This window comes from Marmota monax, unplaced genomic scaffold, assembly GCF_021218885.2.
Source record: "Marmota monax isolate L192 unplaced genomic scaffold, Marmota_monax_Labrador192_F-V1.1 WCK01_AAM20220418_F8-fsc00087, whole genome shotgun sequence".
Classification (NCBI taxonomy): Eukaryota; Metazoa; Chordata; class Mammalia; order Rodentia; family Sciuridae; genus Marmota; species Marmota monax.
This window is the reverse complement of record NW_026693476.1, coordinates 1,729,361-1,753,860: the sequence shown is the minus strand read 5'-3', so window position 1 is coordinate 1,753,860 and position 24,500 is coordinate 1,729,361. Positions and strand designations below refer to the sequence as shown.

Below are 24,500 nucleotides of genomic sequence, written 5' to 3'. Positions count from 1 at the left end.
GCAGCATTGGCCTGGACAGAGTGTTGTGAGTGTTTGGCTGGTGTGTGCACTTCAGCGTAGCTGCCAGGGTGAGTGCAAATGCTGGCAGCCAGATGGTTAAGCTGAAGAATAAAGGCTCTTTTGGAAAGCAGTGGAGCATGGGAGCAAGTCCTACTCTGTCTTGGAAATAGGGTTTGCATGTTCCAGGAGAGGAGAAACAGAAAGAGCTCAGAAAAGGTTGAAGAACTTGGAAAGCTCTATGCTCACCAATGGTGCTTATTGATCTCTTTCCTTTCCTGTGGTTTGTGGGTTCCGCATGAAGGTTAAAGATGGGGAGTAAATTAAAACACCTACGGGATCCTGCCTCTACACTGATCCCAACCCCACTTCTGCCAACCACTTTGCTGTCCGTTCCATCATGGCTGAATTTAACAATCTGTGGAATTAAATCTCTAAAACTAGAATTCTGTACTGGAGAGAGGAACTGCATGGATGAGTTTTATTAGTTCAAAGTTAACTCCCCACGTACTTTGTTGGCAACAGCCTAACAAACAACAACAGAACACAATAATGTCTGAACTGGTGGCCTGAGTCCCTCATCAGGTTGTTTTCCTAGAAAAGCAAAAATTATTTCTAATATTGGGGATTTGCTTCAACTAAAAGGTGACAGTGATCTTTCAAATTGGATGTCTTCATTATGCTCCTCCATTTGATTTACAATCCTGAATTTAGAATCCCAAACATTCTTAAAGAGCTTTCCATTATAATAATGCTGAAATTGAAATCTTTATTCAACTTTTATTAAAAAAAAAAAAAACACAACACTCCCCTGTACACTTTACTTGATTCAAAATAGAGGACATTTTATAACTAGGAGTGATCTTGACACAGATACATGGTGTATTGATGCAATGAAAAGAACTGAAATACCTCGTAAAACTGGTGACGACACCTGTGTTAATAAAGTGGAGTACCTCTGGGAGGTACTGACAGCAATGACCTCATGCTCAGGAGGTCTGAGGTCCAGCCTTCTCTAACCTATAAGACCTTAAAACAAGTTGCTCAGTTTCTTCCTGAGTAATAGTCTCTAAGCTCACTTCAGGTTCTAAGATTCTATTCGTTTTGACCTGGAAATGAAAAACTGACATTTTCTTGTCATCAAATGCCAGGTAGAGTATGTTTTCAGGTGTGTCTGCAGGCTGTGAGTTAGTGATTTGTTATTAATTCTAAGTCAGATCTTTATAACTAAAATGTCCCTAACGATTTGGGTTTTTCCCTTTTTTGCTTCAATTATTCAGAAATAATATAATGAACAAAGTTGATTTTTCAAAGTTGAAGACAGTGTTTTTAAAGGCAGGAAGATAACATTATCAAGTTACATATAAGAAAATTCCCATTAGACTATTGGCAAGTTTCTCAGAAGAAACCCTGTATGCCAAGAAAGAATGGGATGATATATTCATAATGCTGAAAGGAAAAAAAATCTACCAACCAAGAATACTATTGCCAGCAAATAAGTCCTTAGAAGTAACAGAGAAATGAGTTATTTTATATACAAGCAAAATGTGAGGGAATTCATTACCACTGGACCTGCCTTATAAGAATGCTTAAGGAATTTTTTCAAGCAGACACAAAAGGATAAAAAATTACTATCATGATGCAACTATACATATGCAACTATAAAAATTACTGGTAAAGTAAATATATATTATATCCAGAATACTCAGATATTATAATAGTGATATGTAAACTACATAGATCTTTGATATGAAGGTTAAAAGTTAAATTGGTAAAAAATAAAGTACAATGTGTTGTGAAGAAATATATAAGATAAAAATGCAAATTAATTTCAAGAACATGTGGAAAGAAGTTAAAAATCTAGAATTTTTGTATACAACAGAAGTGAAGTTGTAATCATCTTAAAACAGATTATAACTAATGTTTATGCAAGCCTCGTGATAACCACAAAACAAAACAACAACAATAACAAAAAAATCATAGCAGGTGTACAAATGATAATGGGAAAGAAATCAAAGCTTAACCCTACAGAAATTTACAATCATCATGGCAGACAGCAAGAGAGCAGGAAGGAACAAAAGAGGTACAAAACAACCAGAAAACAAATAATAATAAGATAATAGAAAGTTGCTAACTATCAGTAATAACCTTGCATGTAAATGGATTAAATTTTCAATTGAAAAGATACAGAATGACTGTGTGGATAAAAAGGAAAAAAATATCTAAATGTTATCCTACAAGAACAAGAGACCCACTTAAGCTTTACAGATACAAATAGGCTGAAAGTGGAAGGATGGAGAAAGATATTCCTTGTGAATGGTAAACAAAAGCTGGATGCAGTGACACTTGCCTATAATTTCAGCTACTCAGGAAGCTAAGACAGAAATATCACAAGTTCAAGGGCAACTTCAGAAACTTAGTGAGACCCTGTTTTAAAAATAAAAAGGGCTGGGGATGTAGCTCAGAGGCAAAGTGCCCCTGAGCTCAATCCCCAGCACCCCGACCCCCAACATACACACAAAGAGACAGCAGAGGAGGCTTGGCTTATATTTGATAAAATAGACTTCAAGTCAAAAACTGTCATAAGAGAAAAATAGTCATTTTTTAATAATAAAAGGGTTAATTCATCAACAAGACATAAATAATAATTATAAGTATATTTGCAGCTAACATTGGATCACCTAAATACACAAAGAAAATAATACTAAAATAAGGGAGAAATAAATGGCAATACAATATGAGGGTAATTCAATACCCCACTTTCTACAATAAATAGATCAACCAGGAAGAAAATTAATAAGTAAATTCTGGACTTGAATTAAACTTTCCACCAAAGGGAACTAAACAGATGTTTACTAAAATTTCTATTCAACATAAGACAGATTTTTCTCTTGCACACAGGAACACTCTCCAGGATAGACCACATATTAGGTCACAAAACAAATCTTAACAAATTTAAGATTGAAATAATATCTGTATCACTTCAGATCACAATGGTATGAAACTATAAATCAATAACAGGAGGAATCTTCAAAAATTCACTAATATTGAAATTAAACAATTTGCTCCTGAACAATAAATAAGTCAAAAAAAAAAAATCAAAGAAGAAATTAGAAAACATCTTGAGATAAATGAGAATGGAAGCACAACCTATAAAGTACAGTGAAAAAATTTCTAAGAGGCATCTTTAGCACAATAAATGCCTACATTAAAAAAGAAGGATTCAGGGGCTGGGGATGTGGCTAAGCGGTAAAGTGCTCATCTAGCGCGTGCAAGGCACTGGGTTTGATCCTCAGCACCACATAAAAATAAATAAAATAAAGGCATAGTGTCCAACTACAACTAAAAAAAAATATTTTTAAAAAAGGAAGGATTCCAAATAAATGGTCTAAAATTACATTTCAAGAACCTAGAAAAAGAACAAACTAAACTCCAAATTAGCAAAGGAAGAAAATAATAAAATCAGAACAGAAATAAGTCAACTAGAGAAAATAAAACAGAATAAAACTAAGAGGTGTGTTTTTGAAAATAAGCAAAATTGAAAAATTCTCAACTAGTCAAAGAACAAAAGTGAAAAGAATCAAATTTTTAAAGAAGCAAAGCAAATTATAACAGACATGTTAGAAATAGAGATATTCATGACAGACTATCATGAACAATTATAAGCCAAGAAGTTGGACAACTTACAGGAATTGGATGAATTACTAGAAAATATAACCACCAAAATGGAGTCATCAAGAAATAGATATCCTGAGCAGACCAATAGCAAATAAAGACATTTAATAAATACACAAAAACCTCCCAAGATGGAAAAGCAAGGAAGTAGCTAGCTTCACAGCTAAATCCTACCAAACATTTAAAGTAGAATTAATAGCAATACTTTAAAAACTGTTGAAAAACACAGTTAGAAAGATTGTCTCCAAACATATTTTGTGAAGTATTCATTTCTTTGATCTTAAGCCAGAAAAAGATATCACAAGAAAAGAAAACTAAAGGCCAATTTCTCTAATGAACATTGATGCAAAAATTACTAGTATTTTAAGAATATTAGTAAATTGAATCCAGCAATATATCAAAAATGTTGCATGTCATGACCAAGTGTGATTTGTCCCTGGCATACAAGGTTGGTTTAATGTACACAAATCAATGTGAAATATTCATATTAACAGAATGGATGAATTTATCATCTCAATTGACACAGATAAAGCATATGACAGATTCCAGCATGCTTTAATTAAAAACTCTGAATAGTTAGATACAGATGAAAACTTCTGCAACATAATAAAGGATGCTTATGAAAAATCCACAGCTAATATTATAATCACCAGGTAAAAACTGCCACTGAGATACAGTACAAGGCAAGAATGTCCACTCATCATTTTTTTAATATTTATTTTTTAGTTTTAGGTGAACACAAAAATATCTTTATTTTGTATTTATGTGGTGCTGAGGATTGACCCCAGTGACTCATGCATGCTAGGCGAGCACTCTACCACTGAGCCACAACCCAGTCCCACTCATCATTGTTATTCAACATAGAACTAAAGGGTACTAGCAATAGCAATCAGACAAGAAAAATAAAGAATAGGCCTCCATGTCCAAAAGAAGTAAAATCTTCTGTTTACAGATGACATTGTCCTATATGTAAAAAAAATTCACCAACGATTCCATAAAAAGCTATAACTAATAAATGAATTCTGTAAAATTTCAGGATACAAAACCAATATGAAAAAATTAACCGAATTTTTATACACAAAATAACAACCTAACTGAAAAAGAAATTAAGAAGACAGTCATATCTCCACTCCCCCATTCAGAAACAAACCTAGGAATAAATTTAACCAAGGAAATATTGGAACACTGAAAACTATAAAACATTGATGAAAGAAACTGAAGAAGACAAGGAAAGATATCCTGTGCTTATGGTATGGAAGAACTAACATTGATAAAATGTCTATAACACCCAAACTAATACAGAGATTCAGCACAATCCCTATCAAAGTCCCAAAGGCAGTCTTTACAGAAATAGGAAAAAAAAAAAAAAAAAAAAACTACACTTTTTAAATGGAATCATTAAAGACTGAATAGCCAGCCCAATTCTAAGAAAATAAAATAAAATTAGAGGCACCACATGTTCTGATTTTAAATTAAATCACAGAGCTATAATAATCAAAATTTAAATAAGGTACTGGCATAAAAGCAGACACATAGAACAGTAGGAACAGAATAGAGATCCCATAAACAAATACAAATCTACATGGTTGATTAATTTTTGACAAGAGCATAAAGAGGATACAATGGGGGAAAGGACAATCTCTTCAATAAACAGTACTAAGAAAACTCAACTTGTACATGCAGAATGAAGTTGGACTCCTGTATGACAATTTATACAAAAGTCAACTCAGATTGGATGGAAGACTTAAATGTATGATCTGAAACTATGAAACTCCTTAGAAGAGAACATAAAGGAAAAGCACTGGACATTGAACTTCACAATTATTTATTTATTTACTTACTTACTTATTTACTTATTTATTTATTTAAGATACCACACCAAAAGCCCAAGTTACAAGATGGAAAATAAATACATGGAACTATATCATACTAAAAAGCTTTTGCACAGCAAATGGAATCAAGAAAATGAAGTGGCATTGGAAATGGATTCTAACAGATTGGGAAGAAATATCTGCAAACCATGCATCCGGTGAGAGATTAATATCCCAAATTAATAGCTCATACAACTCAATAGTGGAAAAAACTAATAACATTATCATAAAACGGGCAAAAGACTTGGATACACATTTTTTAAAGAAGGTACAAAAATAGCCAACCATGAAATGAAAAAAAATGCCCAACTTCATTCATCATCAGGGAAATGCAGATCAAAGCCATTATGAGATTTTACCTCACACCTGTCAGGATGACTATTATCAAAAGGTTGAAAGATAACAAGTGTTAGTGAGGGTGTGGAGAAAAGGAAAATGTTATACCACTGGTGGGAATGCAGACTAGTATAGCCATCGTGAACAGTATGGATGCTGCTAAGGATATTAAAATCAGAGCTACTGGACAACCCAATAATCCTGCTTCTGGACAAATACCTAAAGCAAATGAAATCACCACCCCATAAACATGGGAATAAACACCTCCACATTCACTACAGCATTATTCACAATAGCTAAGATATAAAAATAACCCAAGTATCCACTGACTGATAACTGTTAAAGAAACAGTGGTACAATGGAATATTATTCAGCCCTAGGAAAGAATGAGATCTTGCAATTTGCCACGACATAGATGAACCAGAGGACATTATGCCAAGTGAAAGAAGTCAGACATAGAAGGAAAAAGAGTACATCATCTCACTTATATGCGGAATCTGGAAAAGAAAAAACACAAATGTACGATGATAGAAAATAAGAGGTTAGCAAGGACTGAAATGAGGGATAAGGGGAGATGTAGACAGAGGATACAAAGGAGCAGATATGTGGGATTAACAAATCTAGTGATCCAAAGTGCACCATGAGGATTATAGGTAATCATACTATATACAGGATTCATGCTAAATGAGTATATTTTAGTTTCTCTTGCCACAAACCAAAATAAGGGTAACTATGTGAGATAATGGATATGTTAATTTGCTTCACTATTTTTTTCATTTTACTATTTATATGTGTCCCATAACATTATATTTTTAAATATATACATTTTATATCAAGTGCAAACAAATGTTAACTCACACATTATAGTTGGTGATTAATTTGAGAAATGCAATTTCAAGTTATGCATAGTAGTTATTGAAACACTTGTATAACTTTTTTTTTTTTTTGGCTAGGGTAGATCAGGACTTGAGTTGCTTCCAAGTATGGATAAGGATTAATAGAGGGCAACTACCATGTAGTTGAATCTTGGTAAACACTAATTTGTTGAATGAATGAATGGATGGATGGATGGATAAATTAGTGAGTAAATGATTGAATGAAAACGTCAAGATTCAAGATTCAAGGCACAGTTACAGTTCAATCAATGTTGCCTGATATAGTAAGACAGACAAGTGCCAGCGCAGGGCACTTGGTGCCTTGGCCTCACCTGCAGAAGTCCACGCCAATGTTCTTGAGCTTTACAGTGGTTGCATAGGTGTGTCCTTCTTGAAGCACTCCAAATTTCACTGATGGTGGGAGAAGATGGAACCCAAAAGGGGATGACTTTATATTATTAATGGCAGCAGATGCAATAGAGGATGTATACACTTTTCCTCCAACAGAATCTTGAACCTTTGCAGCAAGGAAAAATTAATAAAATGGTTTTCTCTGGTGTTTCCAAGATTTTTCTTATCCCTGCTACCAGGGGAAAATAACTGCTTTGCTGGGGGAAGAAATGAAGATTTATGGAGGCTCCTAAAATCTTTATAATATCCCTACAAGAATAATTATTTTATTTATTTTTTTTCATAGAACTGAAAGATAATTTGCTCAAGTGTTAAGTGGTGATGTTTTAAACTCAGGTTTGTATGATTTTAAAGTCGGTGATCTTTCCTCTATGCCAGGCCTAACAAATGTCAGTTCCTCTCAATCTCCTGGTGGACTCATTAAGAAAAATTGTTGACCCCACTCCCAGAGTTTCTCATTCTGTGTGTCTGCAGTGAAATGAAGAATTTGCATTTGTACACATTCGCAGGTGTGGCTAATGTGCTGTTCAGGTAATCGCACAGAGCACCGCTGGTCCATGCCTTGTTAGTTCCCAGATCAACAGCATGACATCTCCTGAGAATCCGTTAGGACTGTAGCATTTCAGGCCCCACATTAAGATCTAGTGAGTCAGTATCTATATCTTTAACAAGAGCCCCAGGTAATTCATATGCCAACTAAAGTTTGAGAAACTCCTACCAGTTATATACATTGCAATATATTCTGTGATGGCAATGACCATGGTGTGTCATGGAAATAAAGAAATGAAAATTGTTAGAACTTGATTAGTGAGCTGGGGTTGTAGCTCAGTGGTAGAGTGCTTGCCTAGCATGTGTGAAGCATTGGATTCGATCCTCAGTACCACATAAAAATAAATAAATAAAGCAAAGGTATTGTGTCCATCCACCAAAAAAGAAAAGAAAAGAAAAGAAAAGAAACAAACAAACAAAAGCTTGATTAGTAAGGTTAAGGACATCCTATTAGAGCCGGGTGGAAAATTAATCTTACAGGCTATAAGTAAAGAAGGAGATTGGTGGTTCTAAGAAACCAAGAGAAGTCCATGTGGTGAAGTAAAGTGAATTTGAGGGATTGTGAGGGTAAAGAAGCAAATAGGCCATGCCTTAGTACTCATCTAAGTTATTTGAATTTTATTCTGAATCACGAGAAGGGTAGCCAATGATCCCTTTAGCCAGCAGTGTGCAGCAAACTGGTTGTCCCCAAAGAGAGTATTCCCAGTACAACTGATTTCAGCTACTAGTAATTTAACAACTGTTTTTTTTTTTTAACTTGTCTTATGAGAATGTATGAGCCAGATCTAGCAAAACCCTGCCTTAGTTTATGTCTACAACTAATGGTTCTCATGGTAAGATGGAGTACATAGCAGGACACAGTGGCTGAAAGCAACAACTTGAACCAATCAGAATTACCTAAAATGCTGATTGATGCTGGGAAAATGTCCCCGTGTCTGTTTTACCTTTGTAAGAGGTTGAGATTTGGGTTTGGAACTCATCAAATAATGAGGTAACTTCACTTTTTCTTTCCTTGCTTGTCCCGCAGCATCCTGCAGCAATGATTGGGTTGGAATTTTCACAGGTGTATACGATTCTAATTCTGTTAGAGAAGAAGTTTAAATTATGCCACCCGGACATTTCTAAGAATTTGAAGTATATAAGAACGTAAACCAACTTTGGAAACTCTTTTTCTTAAATAACTTATTTAAAGAAAGGTTTCTCTTAATTCTTATTACATTTTACATGTATGACTTAACACTGGTCCTCACAACAGCCCCATAAGATAGACATGAAAGATGCTGTTAAGCATCTCTTTTTAAAAATAAAATTCTAAGAAGTCAAGTAACTTGCCTATGAGGAACTAACCTTAAGCCTGGGTCTTTGGGGGTCCTTTCAACTAAACCAACAGGCATAGAACAAGAAAAATATCGACTCTGAAAGATTTCTTAAAATCAGTGAGTACAAAGTCTTAAGAATTTCTTTGATGCTACTACAGTATTTATAGTTCTAAAAAGTGATGAAGCAATTACAGATAAATTAAGGCAGGAAATTAAATCCTCAGCTCTCTAAATCTGGCAACTTGTTCTTTTCCTCAGTTACAGGAAGGAGTGAGCTAAAGTAGATAATTCACACAGCTGCAGCTGTTTAGATGGCTCCAGCTATTCAGGAGGTTGAAATAAGAATTGGATTTCAGATCATCATTGACCTCATCTTTCCTTCTGGTTTATGGATCTGGAAGTATTGGGATCTTGGGCCTCTAGATCCCTGCCCTATAGGAATGGCCTGTCCTCTGTTGGAAAGAAAAAAGAAAAAAAAATTCCAGATGCATAGGGATGGGGTGAGATGGAGGCAGGGAGGAAGTGGAGAGAAAGGGACAATCTGACATATATTCATGAAAAGCCAAAGAGCCCAGGTCCAAACATACATGGTGCTGGCACCAGAGCTACTTTTCTGTAGTTTGCATTTGAGCACCAATAAACCCACCACCAGTTCCCTTTGAGTAAGTGAATTTAAGTTCACTTTAAAATGAAAAAGCTCTAGTTAATACAATAGCAGTATCACTTTTTTAAAGATGAGGGCAACTGAAGGTCGGAGGATTAAATAACTTGTCCCAGAAATGATAATAAAGGTCAGAACTGGACAGTGAATCTCAACGTGGCCCCAAACCTATCTCCACCATCATCTCCTGGGTTGCTTCTAAAAAAATAGATTCCTGGGCCTCAGGCTAGATAGGCCCCAGTTCCCAACCAAAACAGAAGCAGAATCTCTCGGGATGGACCTCAATGGTCAATGTTCTAATATCTTTATACTTTTTGGTCACCATTGCCTACATAGGCAACCATTCAAACGGCTTGATGTATCTTTAGCGTATTTGTTCTGTACAAAATATGTGTTTCATATTATTTTTTTGTGAATGAATTTTAAAAATCTAATTATTTGCTCACACTATTATTACTAATAGTAGATGCAGATATGAAGTTCATTATTTGACAAATATTGCTCTAAGCATTTTACATATATTAACTAATTTCATCCTTCAACCCTTCCATGTATATACCCATGTGTATATCATTACTTTCCCAATACAGAAGATGAAATGCAAGAGAGAGAGAGAGAGAGAGAGAGAGAGAGAGAGAGAGCAGTTAAACAGTATGCCCAGTATTGCATAGAAATTATATAAGGAGGCAGGCTTGAATTCAGGTAGAGCCCATACCATAGCCCTGCTCTATATTGTGCTACCTCCCATAAAGCAGATTGATTATTATTCCACTGAGCCTACTCAGGGCTTCACCAGAGACTGGAAAGATGCAGGGATGGGTATTGAAGCAGTGATTGGTCATTGGCTAATAGAGTTGTTAATAGTTGAACAACTGGCAGGTCCTTGCTAGTCGTGCATATATCATCTGAATACTGATGCAGAGCATGACCCAACTGATGAAGCTGTAGGGTTTCTGTTACCATGTTAAGGCATATTGTATTACTTATGCATAATAATTCACTTCTCTCTGAGCAAGGCTTCCTTATAGGTGGAGTATATTTCTCTGCCCCATTAACTGTGAACTTGGCCAAAGGACTTTTTGCTTTGACCAACAAATGAGTGTGTGGATGGCAGTGTGCCAGTTCTGAGCAGAAGCTGTGAGGGGCAGCACACATTTCTCCTTACCTCTCTAAACTTTGACCCTCTGCTGTGAGGAAGCGTTTCCAAATGGTGGTGGCTCTTTCAATGGGGCACCCTTGGAATATATCTGAACTTCACCTGCAGCCAGTGATGTGCTAAGTGTTTAACAACCATTTCTCTGGGGGACCTGCCTTGGTTTGTACAACTTGCGCATTTGTAGCATTTGCTGATTTCTCACCATGACTGACTCAAGTTTTCAATGTCATAACATACAGCACGTTGTTGGGAAGAGATAACACAATTGACCCTAGGAGCCAGGGAACTGACCCCAGCACGCCCTGCCTGCAGCCTGAAGCAGAGCTGCCTCAGAGGTCCACAGGCCCAAAGACTGTTTTCAGACACTTCAGAATTTGGGGACCTTTTCATGAAGTATTATCACAGCCAATATTGATGAACACATATTTTATTTCGCATATTCCAAACTCCTCTGACTTTATTCTACTTTCCAAACGCTTATCTTGTACTAGTACCAAATATCAAAAAAAAAAAAAAAAATCTCCCATCTACTTAGGCTGATTTCCTGTTCATTGCTGTCTTCAAGCTTTTGAATGCACTCATCTTTTTTTTTTTTAAACATAATACAGATTTGGCATCTGTAATCCAAAATCTGAAATTCACAATTCTACAAAATCTGAACATTTTTTAGTGCTGACATGACATTCTTTGGTACTTTTTTTCTCTTCCTTGCACATAAAATATAGTATTAAAATAGAGGGAGAATGAGGAGTCCAACCTTCCACAATCAGTCTTTCTTATTTTATTTTTACACTATAATTGCCTCCACTCCTTTGCAATCAAACAGGAACTCTTTCACCTTCCCAATACCAAACCTATCGATCCAAAACATATGTATTTGTCTCTCTCTTATGGACTGTCATTATGGATGAGGTGACCCTATTTATCCAAGGTCAACTCTGTCCCTCAGGGTTTTATCCAGATGCCATGTTCTCTCACCTTCCTTAGGTATCTCCTTCTCCTGCATCATTGACTTCTCCTTTGCTCTCAAGTTATCATTGTACCCTAGTAAGCATAAATTTAAAAATTATCTCTTGGTTTCTTTTATGACTTGGATATGAATTGTTCTCCCAAAGATTCGTGTGTTGAATTCTTGGTCCCCAATGCAGCAAAGTTCAGGAGTAGGGCTTTTAGGAAGTGATTGGATCGTGAAGACCCCATCAATGGATTGATCCATTGACAGCTGACTGGATTATTGGGAGGCAGTGGAACCCTGGTTGAAGGAAGTAGGTCACTGGGGGTGTGACCTGGAAAGGTGTTTCTTGATCCCAGTCCTTTCTCTTCCTCGCTCGGCTTCCCAGCTTTCATGATGTGTGCACCTTTTCTCCACCATGCCCTTCCACCATGATTTTCTGCCTAAACTCAGGCCCTCAAAATAGAGCCAGCCGACCAAGGATTGAAAGCTCTGAAGCCATGAGCCAAAATAAATCTTTCCTCTTAAGTTGTTGGTGTCAGATATTTTAACTAACATAGCCTTATAACCGGTTACACAAGTTAACTTAGAAATCAGCCTTGATGTCTAAGTTCTTTTTTCTTATACCCACATCAATTGACCAGAAATCCTACTGGGTCCACCCTCATGATATGTTTCCAATTAATTTGATTCTTACTGTCTGCACCTCAACCCACTTAGTCCAGGTCTTTGGCAATTTTCACCTGTAAGACTTCTGTTGCTTTTCCCCTGCTTCCAACTTTTTCCCACTCTTTCCTTTCCCTGCCCCAAACTTATCCTTCATAAATATCAGAGTGGTCTTTAACATTAGCCACATTACCCCTTGCTCAAAATTTTACAGAGGTGTCTGAATAAAATCATGCTTAGAATACAACTGAAAAGCCCCTGTGCAGCATTACATGATCTCATCTTTCCGATTGCACATGTTTCAACTTCCTCCTTTGCTCATTATATTCTAAACATATGTCATTTTTAGTTCCTTCCCCTGTGGTCTTCATATTTGCTGTTCCCCACAATGTTCCTCTTTCCTGACCTTTGCATGGCTTACTCCTTGTTCTTGCCTCTGCTCAAATGTCCCTTCACCCAGATGCCTTCCAATCTCCCAATGGAATTTTGCTCCTCACCCCCAAGTCACCCTCCATACATTATACCATTATATTTTGTCATAATATTTATTATAATATGATCTTATCTGACTTATTTGTTTGCTTACTTATTGTTTAGGTTTGCCCATAGTGCATAAGCTCCATAAGACTTTGGCATCTGAGTGTTATATTTTTATGCCTAGAACAAGGCCTGGTATAGAATGCATTGAGAATTATCCACTAAAAGAGTAAAACTTACAAAAGTTCGAAGCCAGGAAGGCAAAATTCTCATATTAAAATCTCTTAATTCACCTAAATCTGGCAAAAACACTTTATTCATAAAAGATAACTGAGACCCATATGCAGATTCTCACATTCAGAGAGAAGAATGTCCATAGGAATCAAGCGTTGGCAAAACTATCTCAAAAAGTTAAACTACTCTCTTTCTTTTCCCTCTTTTGAATAACCATATTTAGTTAACCCCAGTGAAATCAATATAATGTGACTCATTATTTTCTAGTGTTCCGTATTTCAATTTGTGCTCTCCAGTAAGAGACCACATTTTATGATTCTCTTCTAGCACCTGAGGAGTCCCCTTCCCCCACCAAAAAATCAAAATAATAAGTAAACCTATGTCCAAACACCAGGTTACTGGCTACTCAAGAAAAGCTACCAGGTGTTTTGCCCTTAATAAACCACATAAGCTGTCAGAACGATGAGGGATACAATAAAATAAAATGAAGAAATAAAATAACAAATCTAAAAAAAAATTATAAATTTCTTCCCTTTGATCTGGGACTTATAGTCATTCTCAAAATATTTTTTTAGATATTTTGATGTGCTAAGAAGTCTAATCTTCCTAGCTCCAGGACCCATGACCCTCTGGAACTTTTTCCTATAACTGCCAACCAAACCCCATCCCCCAGCACCATCTGCAGTACTCCAAAAAGTTATAATGTTCAGTTTTGAAAAACAATGAGATAATACAAATGACTGCCATACCTTCAGTAGATTTTGTTAAATTTTCAGTTTGGTTCTGGCTAGTTGACTTCGCAGTGTCCTCCAAAATCTCTGATTTTTGCATATTTGGGGATTCCTTTTCTGAGACTGTAGGTGGCTTGGAATCTAAAAAACCCCAAACAAACATTATAAAGTGTTATTTTGGGCAATGATATGATGACTACTATGCTTATATGAATAAACATCCAACAACATGTTTTACCACAAACAGGTTCTATGTCCTCCCTGCATTGAGAAAGACTGAATTTAAGAGGCAGAGATTCTTCCCAGTGTGATTCAACGTTTGCCATTAACAAACAGGATGGTAGTACTGAGTTCACACTCTCTGAGGGCTGGCTAGTTCTTTGTGGACATTAAGACCAAATAGTAGAGTTGTCACCTCCTTGTATTAGGAACAGACCAAGTAATCTGTCTCTACTTTACCTGGTAATCACTATTAGGTAACTTTCAAAAATAGTTTTCTGATAAATCCATTCATTACTTCTGAAAATGTAGTTCTTTATGAAAATAGACATCTTTAAGAAATGGGTGTCATATGAAATAAATTTTGAAGAACTATATCCAGGTCAGGGCAGGCAAACACTCTCTAACTTGTGTGTGTGCCGACCAGGTTGCAGGGTCATGGCTGAAAGGCCTTCCTCAGCCTCTCCTCCTTTCACTGTTTATCCTTCCTCTGATTATGCCGTTACCTGCCTGGGGTGCAGCAGGTCTGACTGGTAACACAAGTACTATCAACCAGCCATGCCTGACTTGTCCTTGTCACATTTAAAGGTCATTGTTTCAGTCTTAATCTTGGATTTGCAAACTCTGTTTGCAACTAGATGTTTCCTTTAGGCTGTGCAAAACTATCATCTGGGTATTTAAATATACTTAAGTTTATCAAAGAGAAGCATTAAGTTTCATTTCATCCCAAAATTCTTCAGCCTGCATCTCCTGAGAATATGGACATTCTCCTACATATCCACACCTCTGTTACACCTAAGAAATCAATAATAATTTCACAACGACCTCTAAAGTCTCATAGTCAAACTTGTGCAGTTTCTCTAAAATGTCTTTTACAGTATTTTTTTTTTTTTTACAATCGAAGATCCAAAGTTCATGTGTTACATGTACTATTTATTAAGCTAGAATAATTGCCCTTTTCTACAAAGAGCCCAGGTCAATTGTCTTATAGAATATCTACATTCTGGTAGATATTTGTCTGATTGTTTCCTTTTGATTAGATTCAAGTTAAGGATTTTCGACATGAATTCCATATGCACTTTATATCACATCACATGAGAAAGCACCTAATGTGAAGTTGTCCCACTATTGGTAGAAATTAGCGTATTTAGTTGAGGTGAAAAATGCCACAACTTCAATTAATTGTAAGGTTATATTTTACTCACTGTAATTAGTATATGTGAGTTGCTGTTTAGTGACCATGTGAATGCCATGTTTCCCAACAATTTTCATTATTCCTTTGTTTTTTAAAAAAAATTAGCCAAGTCTTCTAAATACTTTCATATTGATTTGAAATACAGAGAACGAAAACTAAATTTTATTTACATCTTGGTTTCCTTGTATAACTCCATCAAATCTGTAATATGCAGGTCCTAGTAGGTTGTGTTCATTACGACCAAGACAAAAGGTGCTATGAACTAACTATGTTCCAAGAGGTATTATTAAGTAGGGTTTAATATAAATAAGAACTATACTAACGTATTACCTAAATGATGATCAGATGTATCTTGAACAGCTGTTTTGCTTCTATTTTCTTCATCTTTCTTTATAAAATCGGGCAGTTTTTTAGAAAGACTCTCCAGATAATTATACTTCAAGGAAAAACCAAAAGACTTAGTATTGACTCAAATATGCTGAAAGACAACTGCCACAAATATGTTAAACCAATAAGTAATGATGAAAGCATATTTTTAAGGCCCTGAAAATAAAATTTACAAACTAAAAGTTCTTCAAGAGACTGATTAACTGAATTCTAGCTTTGGTTAGTTGGTCATATTTTCTGTAATTTCTTCCCAGACGGTCTCTTGTTACCAACAGCATCAGGAAATTTTGAGAAATGCTAGGTGTCCTGAACATGTGAAAATATTCACTGTGCCTTAGGTTTCAGTGAACTCCTGGGCATTAAGAGGAAGCCTGGCTCTAAGGCTCAGGTGTGAACTCATATAGAAGAGGAGAGCATTCCGCTTCTGGGGCTTCCAAGAACTCACAGTATTTTAGTGCTATCTTAGCAGTTGGTGTGTGAGAAAATTTTAATGGAAAAAAAAAAGAATTTCAAAATGGATTGATCAGAGGACAATCACTGATAGGGAGACTCAACCTCAAAAAGAACTTTAGGGCTGGGGATATAGCTTGGTGGGTAGAGTACTTGCCTTGAATGTACAAGGCCCTGCGTTCAATCCCCAGCAACACACACACACACACACACACACACACAAATACACACAAAGAATTTCAATTAGATGGGAAAATGTAATTTATGGCTAGAATAGAAGGCGGGGGTGGGGTGGGGTGGGTAACAGTAATATGTTGGTAGAGTACTTCAACCATTGGAAGAAGACCAGAAACTAATCTTTCCTATCATGTTCTTGCGAGAATATGGAGTTGAAGGGCACAGATTAGTTAGGTTGATGCTGTAGTTTACATATGAGCATATGCAATATATCAATTTTTACAAATACAGTTTTTATTAATTATATTCAATTACCTGAGACTGATATGACTGGCTGAATTCAGATTTGAAATAAGGTGGTATTATTTTGTTCCTGATTTCCATTAAATAATTTTGTGTTTCCTCAGTTTCTTTCCTGGTTGAAGTTTCCATAATGATGCAAAAAAAAAAAAAAAAAAAGAACATTTGAAAAGTTTATTTGCTTAAACTTTTAGCTCTAGATTCCACAGAAAATCAATGCAATCGCTGACAAGAAAAATGATAAGAATTAGCTCATTGGGCATTTTTTGGTCCACTTGTTTTGGTTTATTTTCTACTTCTTCTGCAATCAGTCACACTTCCTGCTTTGGGAATCAAACTCTCATACAAGATAGGGAATAATGATACCAGATGTTAGTTTGACTTCACAGTGATCTCAAATGACTGAAACCCATGTAGTCCTATGATGGTTGAACTTTTGTGGGTTCTCTGAAATTTAAATGACAGCTAGAATCTACTGGTTCTCATAATTTTAGCAGTGGTAATAAAAAAACAAACCAAACCTGAGGGATGGTTTAAGAATAATGTGGGGCTGGGGATGTGGCTCAAGCGGTAGCGCGCTCGCCTGGCATGCGTGCGGCCCGGGTTCGATACTCAGCACCACATACCAACAAAGATGTTGTGTCCGCCGAGAACTAAAAATAAATAAAAATTTAAAAAAAAAAAAAAAAAAAAAAAGAATAATGTGGTGAGCAGTTACAAAGTTAAATAAAATCAATCGGGATAATTCTGCTAGTTGCCTTTTTAACACCAGAATCCCTCTAGTGGGGAGGCAGTACCTTGGGAAGACTGATGAGATGTAGACGATCACTGAGCAAGTCTTATGATCCCCATTTTACAGGTTAGAAAATAAAGGTGTAGAGAGGCTCAGTTACCTATTCCAAACCATGTAAGTAAGAAAGGGTGGCATTTGAATTAAAACCAAGTTGTTTGTCTCGGCACCCATGATCTTCGCACTGCAGGTACTCGCTGGCTGTCAGTCACCCAGGGACTGAAAGGAACTTTAGATCTTTGGCAGTGTATCCTCGCTCATAGTTTACAGATAAGCAAACTGAATTCCTGAGAAAGTTTTACTGATGTGACACAACCATCCAGCATCATACAGTCTGTAAGTAATCAAACTGTAACTGACTCCAGATACACTGACGCTAAGGCCAGTGCTCTTCTACAAGATGGCATCCCTGGGAACACTGGGCAGGTATGATTGACATATCATCTTATTTAAAGAACTTTATATTAGCTTTAAAAGTGGTTTAGCTCTCTGATCTCACTGGATCTGGCTATTGCTTACCACTGTCTTAAAGCTGTGCTCACAAAAGAAGCAATAAACTCCCACTGGGATAAACCCAAGTTCCTTTTTTAATTTGCACTTTTTTATTCTTCTCCAATTTGCATCAGATATTTGTTGACCACCTTCCATTTCCTTGAAACTGTCTCCTTCCTACACTCAATTATTTCCATGTTGCCCACACTTTTTCTTTCCATGACGCTTCTTTAACTGCTTGTTTGCTTTCACTGGCTTGCCACTGCTCACAAAGTAAGCTTGAATGTCAAAATGTTTCAAAAGTTTAAGAAGTGAGGAAACACATGATTGTGTACATAATTCAAAAGGCATCAAATAGTATGTAATAAAGAGGAAGTCTCCATTTCACACTGCCCCCTGACCTCCAGCCTCTTTCCCCATAGGCAGCCACTGCACCAATCTTTTCAAAATGGTCTCAAGGTCATAAAACCTGGATTTTCTGACCTTTCTTTGACACAGACCATCAGGCTCCTTGTGCCCACAGGCAAGGAGCATCCCTATCTCTGAAGACAGGGACACAGGAATGAAGAGGGTTAGGTAAGTTTCTCCCAGTTTGTTTCCATCAGCTCAGACAGTTGGTCCCACCATACATGCCCAGGGTCCTCCATTCTTCATCAATACTAGCAAGCAAATTCATAGGTTGAACCTTTTCTTTGGGGTCTTCATTTCCTTATGAACGTCCCATGTCATATAAAACTGAAATTTTGCATGCTTTTCTCTGATAAATCTGTCTTTTGTTATAGGGACCTGAGCCATGGACCTAGGATGGGTAGAGCAAAAGACAGTTTTCCTCTATGATACACATGTATGTATACCTTCTAGCTGGACCTTATCCCTGGATGTGAGCCAGGAGATTTGAAATCTTGTCATTTCCCCAACACAGTGACATTTTAATGAAGGAGCACATTCATCTTAGGAGTCATTATAAAGAGAAACCTTGCAAGTGTGTCCAATACTGCCACATGTCCTACCCTTATGGCAAGAGATCTGGAGTTAAAATCTTAAGCTGAAATGCAAAGGAAATCAGACCCTATAATGCTTATAGAACATTCCTTGGGTAAATGACAGGGACCCTTGAATGTTGGTGACCATGTTCTGCATGGAGTCCCACAATACTTACAAGTGTATTAGAGCTGCTGAATGCACAGAGTGCCTTGAGAGCTTTCTAGCTCAGGAGAGGAAGTTCTGAATGGCCACGGGGGCTTCCTCAAAGAGTGTGGCATCACTACATGGAAGCTGAATTCCACCATAGCAGAAATGTTGTAGAAAAGGAGTCAAACAACAGCTGGAGACCTGGCCAGTAGGACCTTGTCGCCTCTCCAACTCTAGGATTCTGTGACCCTGGCCTTTTTTTTCACATGTTTGTATAGACTATAAGGAATAATTACCTTTTTTGTGCTATCTTTTCTTTCCAGCGTTTTTCTGATTCTGTGTTCCTATGTGAAATGAAGAAAACAAGTATAATTGTTGGGTGTGTGGGAGACTTCCCCTTCTCACCAGAACATCATGGAATCCGTTACCCTTCCCCCTCCTCTCCAAAGGACACCAAGCTGAAGAGCGCCAAATTCAAAGGTTTTCTCAACTAGACCCTGGACACAGTGTCCGATCACTGTTCCTGAGTCACCCTGCCAATCAGCACCTGCCATGTCACCTATACATCCTTTCTTAGGCCCAAGCTTGTGAGCTCTCCCTCTTTGTCCTCTTCCTCTCTTCCTCTTCTTTCTTTCCTCTTTCTGCTCTCTGCCTCTCCTTTCCTTTGGGCAGCCCCCCAATAAAATCTCTTGGTTGAATCTCCGTCTCAGGTGCGTCACTCACCTTTCAATAATGACAAGGGATTTACACAGCTTACAAACAATAAAAGAAGAACCAGCACTGTATGAAGAGTTAACACCGGGGCCGACAAAGGGCTGTGATTCATCAACATGTTCACCCATGGCTGTGACCCTTGTCTTTCCATTTCCTCAATCACTGTATGCCTAACACTAGTTAGAAAATATTATTAGCTTACCTCCATTTCTTCCCAAATACATCTTTACCAAATGTATCCGGTGGACATTTTACAGTAGAAGCCAACGATTGCTTGAATAAATCAGTTAGATGGGCTGCAACTTCAAAAAAATACATGCATTGAACATTTATTCCTACTTCTCCATAGTACAACACACAATCAGTAGCCAGTTACTAATCTGAGATGTTTTTAAGAAACTATCAAGGATTTACCAAAATTTCCTTGACCAAACTGTGACATAACAGTAAACCAGACTACTTCATTGGAGGGTTGTGGTGGCGAACACTCATCTTTTAGTCAAAATGTTAAATGCAGTGATACCTCGTTTTTTCCACATCATTAGGGAATCTGTGTTCCACTCAACTGAATTCGCTCATGTCTAAAATGGCAAACCTGAAAACAAATTAACCATCATACTGAACTATTTTTCTAAACATGGAACTGCTCCCTGAATATAAGGACCTAAATATAATACAATGGTTGTCGAGTAATTTGGGGAGTGATTGTTTTGAGTTTATTCATATAACACGGTCTTGGGGGGATGTCCACAGGAGAATTAAAAAAAAGTTGCCATGCTCCATGATTCTATGAGCTTAGGAAACACTGACTTATGCAAGGCTAAACATGTTTTGTAGGATTTTTATGCATCCTTAATTAGTTAATGTACATTGTGACTTTCCAAGAAACTAAGATAATATACAACGTTATCCAAATTGATTTTATCATAAAACTCATTTTTAGTGGAGCCACCGCATAGACTAGCTTTTAGGAATTACACCAAGTATGCAGGAGGCTGTTTGCCTGTTGGATAAGTTCAAAAAATATATTTAGTTTGTCCCTTGTTATTGGGTGAGTTGTGTGTTTCCTTTTATTTTGCCTGTTCACTTGAGCCAAAGGTTATAAGTTTGAATGCCTGAGGGTAAGTCTGTCAGATAAAGTATAGGGCACCTCATTAAATTTGAATTTCAGATAAATGAAAAATGTTTTTAGTTTAAGTATGTCTCAGGCTATATCAGGGATATACTTATACAAAAAAAAATAACTCTTATTTATCTAAAATTTAGTTTTAGTTAGGTCTTTTGTATTTGTATTCACTAAATCTTATAACTCTACTACAGGGCCATCCAGTAAAAAAGGGATGATAAAGTGTAAGGACACAGAGTATTAGGGGTTGTGATGGGTTCTTTTGTGATGGTATTCTGAAGGGACAGTTGGTAATCACCTTCAGCCAAATATAACTATGTTAATATGATGCTTCAAAGAGAGAAAAACCTAGATTAACCAGAACACCATTAAAAATACATATATAGGCCAACACTGTGGATGATACATGAAGCATGTCTGCAGGCTGAATGAGCCTATGTCTGCTAGTTCACACGGGTAAAATCCACAAACAAAAACCAAAACAAAACCAAATCCACGTAATTCTCCACTGCTTGTTTGCTGTGAACTGCAAAACCATACGACCAAATTTGTTGGAGGTTCAAGATGGAGTATTAGGGGAAGTTTGTTCCATAGTCTGGGATTCAAGCAGTGAGAATACTGCTTCTCAGTGAGGGAGGTGCTTGTATTCTACTGGGGCACCAAAAGTTCAAAGCATAGAGACTCCAATGCTGAGCTCACCCCAGTGAAGTAGCAGCACAGCTTGCTCCACACACAAACTAAGCAAATTTGTTGGAGTTTGTGTGTAATACACTTTAAATGGGAAGGCCTTCTAAGAGTAAACTGTTCCTGTGTAGACTAGTACAAGGTTTTGGTAATAATTGTATAGTTGTTCAAAAATTCTGTGCACAGGTATGGGGGTGAGTGGTGGTTGCTGATTGTTTACTTCCTATAATACCTTAGTTATGTTCTAAATAGTTGTGTTTAACAAAAAAGTCAAACAAATGTCAATGTGTTTCATTCAATAGGTGAAAATTACAGATGAATTAGAAGCAATTATGGTTTTCAAAGAGCTCTTAATTCGAGCAGAATAAAACATAACACACAAAAAACATTACAACACAATATGGCCAATGTGGGAACGTAGGTGAATTTATGAGACTTTGCTATCAGATGAAAGAATAACTAATAACTGTATTTAAGGTTATTCATCTGAAATTTGTAAATATATCACAGAAAAATATTAAATACTGTTACCTTCATCAGCATGACTTTTTGTAGTTTCCTCAATTTTAGGGAAAGACTGAAATGAAGACAGAATTACTTGATGATGATTATATTACATACAAAATTCACTTTGTTTAGAAGCATTATTTTTGAGCTCAAATTGATTTGTTATAGAAATCACTATAAAATAATTTTTTAATACCAATATAAAAATTGATTTTTGGGTCATTTCTTTTACTTAAACAAATTTATGAAAATAGAAATATTTTTAAGTTACATAAATTATTTTTTTTTATTAATCCTTCAGGTTTCATTTATTACTTCATTCAGTGTTTCAATTAATATCTTCAGAGATGTTGATTAGGAAGAACCCAAAATGTATTGGAAAAAATCAATAGATAAAGAATAAGATTTCCACAGAAATAAGGAATTACAAGGAGGAAGCAAATGCTTTACAGAAGTGGTAGAAACAGTATACAGCAATTCTTCATGATGTTTGTCTGGAAGGATCTAATACTGAAAAAGTAATAAAAACATTGGTCTATGAAACATTTTCTCACCATAACTAGCTTGAGGAGATCTGCGGCATTGCCCCTCTCCTCCTCAGTTCTGGAATCCTTGACCGTCATTTCCTGAAGCTCATCTTCTTTCTTTAGAATGTGGTTTATATAGTCCTAAATCAGTAGAATAAAATAAATAGATAAAAATAAGGAATAAGGTAGAGAGAGATACTAACACAGTCAACATCTGCTTGAAATATTACAAAAAGATTAACCATAGATAAATTCACAATGCTTAACAAGCAGTTACTAGTCAAGCAATCTGAAAAGCATTTTTTTTTTTAGTAGTTTAATAAGCAGAGACCTACAAGGACCAAGAGAAAAACTTTAAGGATAGGATAGAACTGCATGGTGAGCTCAGAGATGTCCTCTTTTTATCTCTGTGATTTAGTACCCTGGAGCAGATGGGAAGATTTTCAGGTATAATCTTTTAAGATTCTATATATAAATGTAAGTTGCTTTGTTCATGCCTTTGCTTCCAAGGGAAGTATAATTTACTTTTTCTGTGAATATTTGATCCATTTCTACAAATAATGATCCTCCGCTCCATTGCTGGTGCTGGGCATACAGCCATAAACAAAACACATATGATCTCTGTTCTGAGGGAGTTAAGCTATAAAGTCAGATGTTAAGGATATGATCATACAATTAATTATATATTTACAAATTCTTAGACCACTTCCAAAGCAACAATCTTTTCCATCCATGGACAAGTACCAGATTAACAGGTGGTTCTTTTTTCCCAGATGTTGCTAGACTAGTTTTCTGTGCAGTAAGAGGACTCTATGTAGCAATCACCTATGAAAGTTTCTTATCTTTTCAATGTCTTTGGGGCCTCTTAATGATTCCTCCACCTTAGGGGAATCATTAAGTATCTGCCTCTCAAACTTCTACTCAGAAGATTGACATTCCGTTGCACTAAATAAATATTGGTAGAATTAGGTAATTTCAGGTTCCTCAGGAAGCCAAAAGGAATGATTACCTTGTTCCTAATTCTTTTTTGGGTCAAATTACCTGGATTATATTACCTTAAGGGAAATCTGCAGCCTCAGTTTCACTTCATCCTTTATAACCTCATGCTGGATGAACTGGCGTATCTGTAGTACATCAGGGACCTTGAGAACAGGTGCTGGGGCACTCATTAGCTGTTTAGACCCAATGCAAAGCCCCTTCCAAATGTGAGTGCCAAAGGGAGGTCCTGGAGTTTTTTTCTGTCAACAAAACAAAAGATTCACCAAAGGGATCAGAATATTTTCACAATAGTTTATATACGTAATTCTTTTAGTTGTAGATGGGTACAATACTTTTCTTTTATTCATTTATTTTTATGTGGTGCTGAGAATTGAACCCAGTGCCTCACATGTGCTAGCAGGAGCTCTACCCTAGCCCAACAATAGTTTTTTTTTTTTTTTAACTGAGTAATTATCTAGATGTTACACCAGGAGCCACTTGTTAGAAATATGAAGGTGAAAAAAATAAAATAAAGTAAAAACAAACAAAAAAACTTCTTTCTACAAATAAAAAAGAAACTGATAATAGAACAGGGCAAGGCTTACTCTTTATGTGTGTTTCCCCAAAAACTATTATTTAAAAATCCTGTTGCTTGGTTCCCACTGGGTAGCATTCAGTCCTGAGCTGTGCTGGACAGGGGAATGCAACAGTGGCCTAGCTCATGACGAATGGATGTGATCTCCTTAATACCCTCAGGGAACCTAAGACACTCAGAATCTTTGACTTTCTGGTTCTGTGTTCATTTTGTACTAGAAGGAGAGAGAAATTGGGCCAGAGACATGGGGCATTTTGAGCTCACTCCGGATTAGGCATGACTTCAGTCTGCTCAGGACTTTTTGAGAAGAAATGTCTA

The 24,500-nt window shown here is 36.5% G+C and overlaps 1 protein-coding gene across 2 annotated transcripts in view; it reads right to left on the bottom strand.

Moving 5' to 3' along the window:
- Spag17 (sperm associated antigen 17) overlaps positions 1 to 24,500 on the bottom strand; it is a 212,105-nt gene that overhangs the window by 15,469 nt on the left and 172,136 nt on the right. For both annotated transcript variants that reach the window (XM_046458329.2, XM_058583589.1), the window contains 10 exons: positions 23,665 to 23,847; positions 22,637 to 22,750; positions 22,107 to 22,152; positions 19,968 to 20,067; positions 19,348 to 19,395; positions 16,654 to 16,753; positions 15,655 to 15,760; positions 13,929 to 14,051; positions 8,659 to 8,795; positions 7,087 to 7,271 (listed from right to left, as the gene is read on the bottom strand). In XM_046458329.2, the coding sequence (XP_046314285.1) occupies positions 7,087 to 7,271; positions 8,659 to 8,795; positions 13,929 to 14,051; positions 15,655 to 15,760; positions 16,654 to 16,753; positions 19,348 to 19,395; positions 19,968 to 20,067; positions 22,107 to 22,152; positions 22,637 to 22,750; positions 23,665 to 23,847 (1,142 nt within the window). The remainder of the gene's footprint in view (positions 1 to 7,086; positions 7,272 to 8,658; positions 8,796 to 13,928; positions 14,052 to 15,654; positions 15,761 to 16,653; positions 16,754 to 19,347; positions 19,396 to 19,967; positions 20,068 to 22,106; positions 22,153 to 22,636; positions 22,751 to 23,664; positions 23,848 to 24,500) is intronic.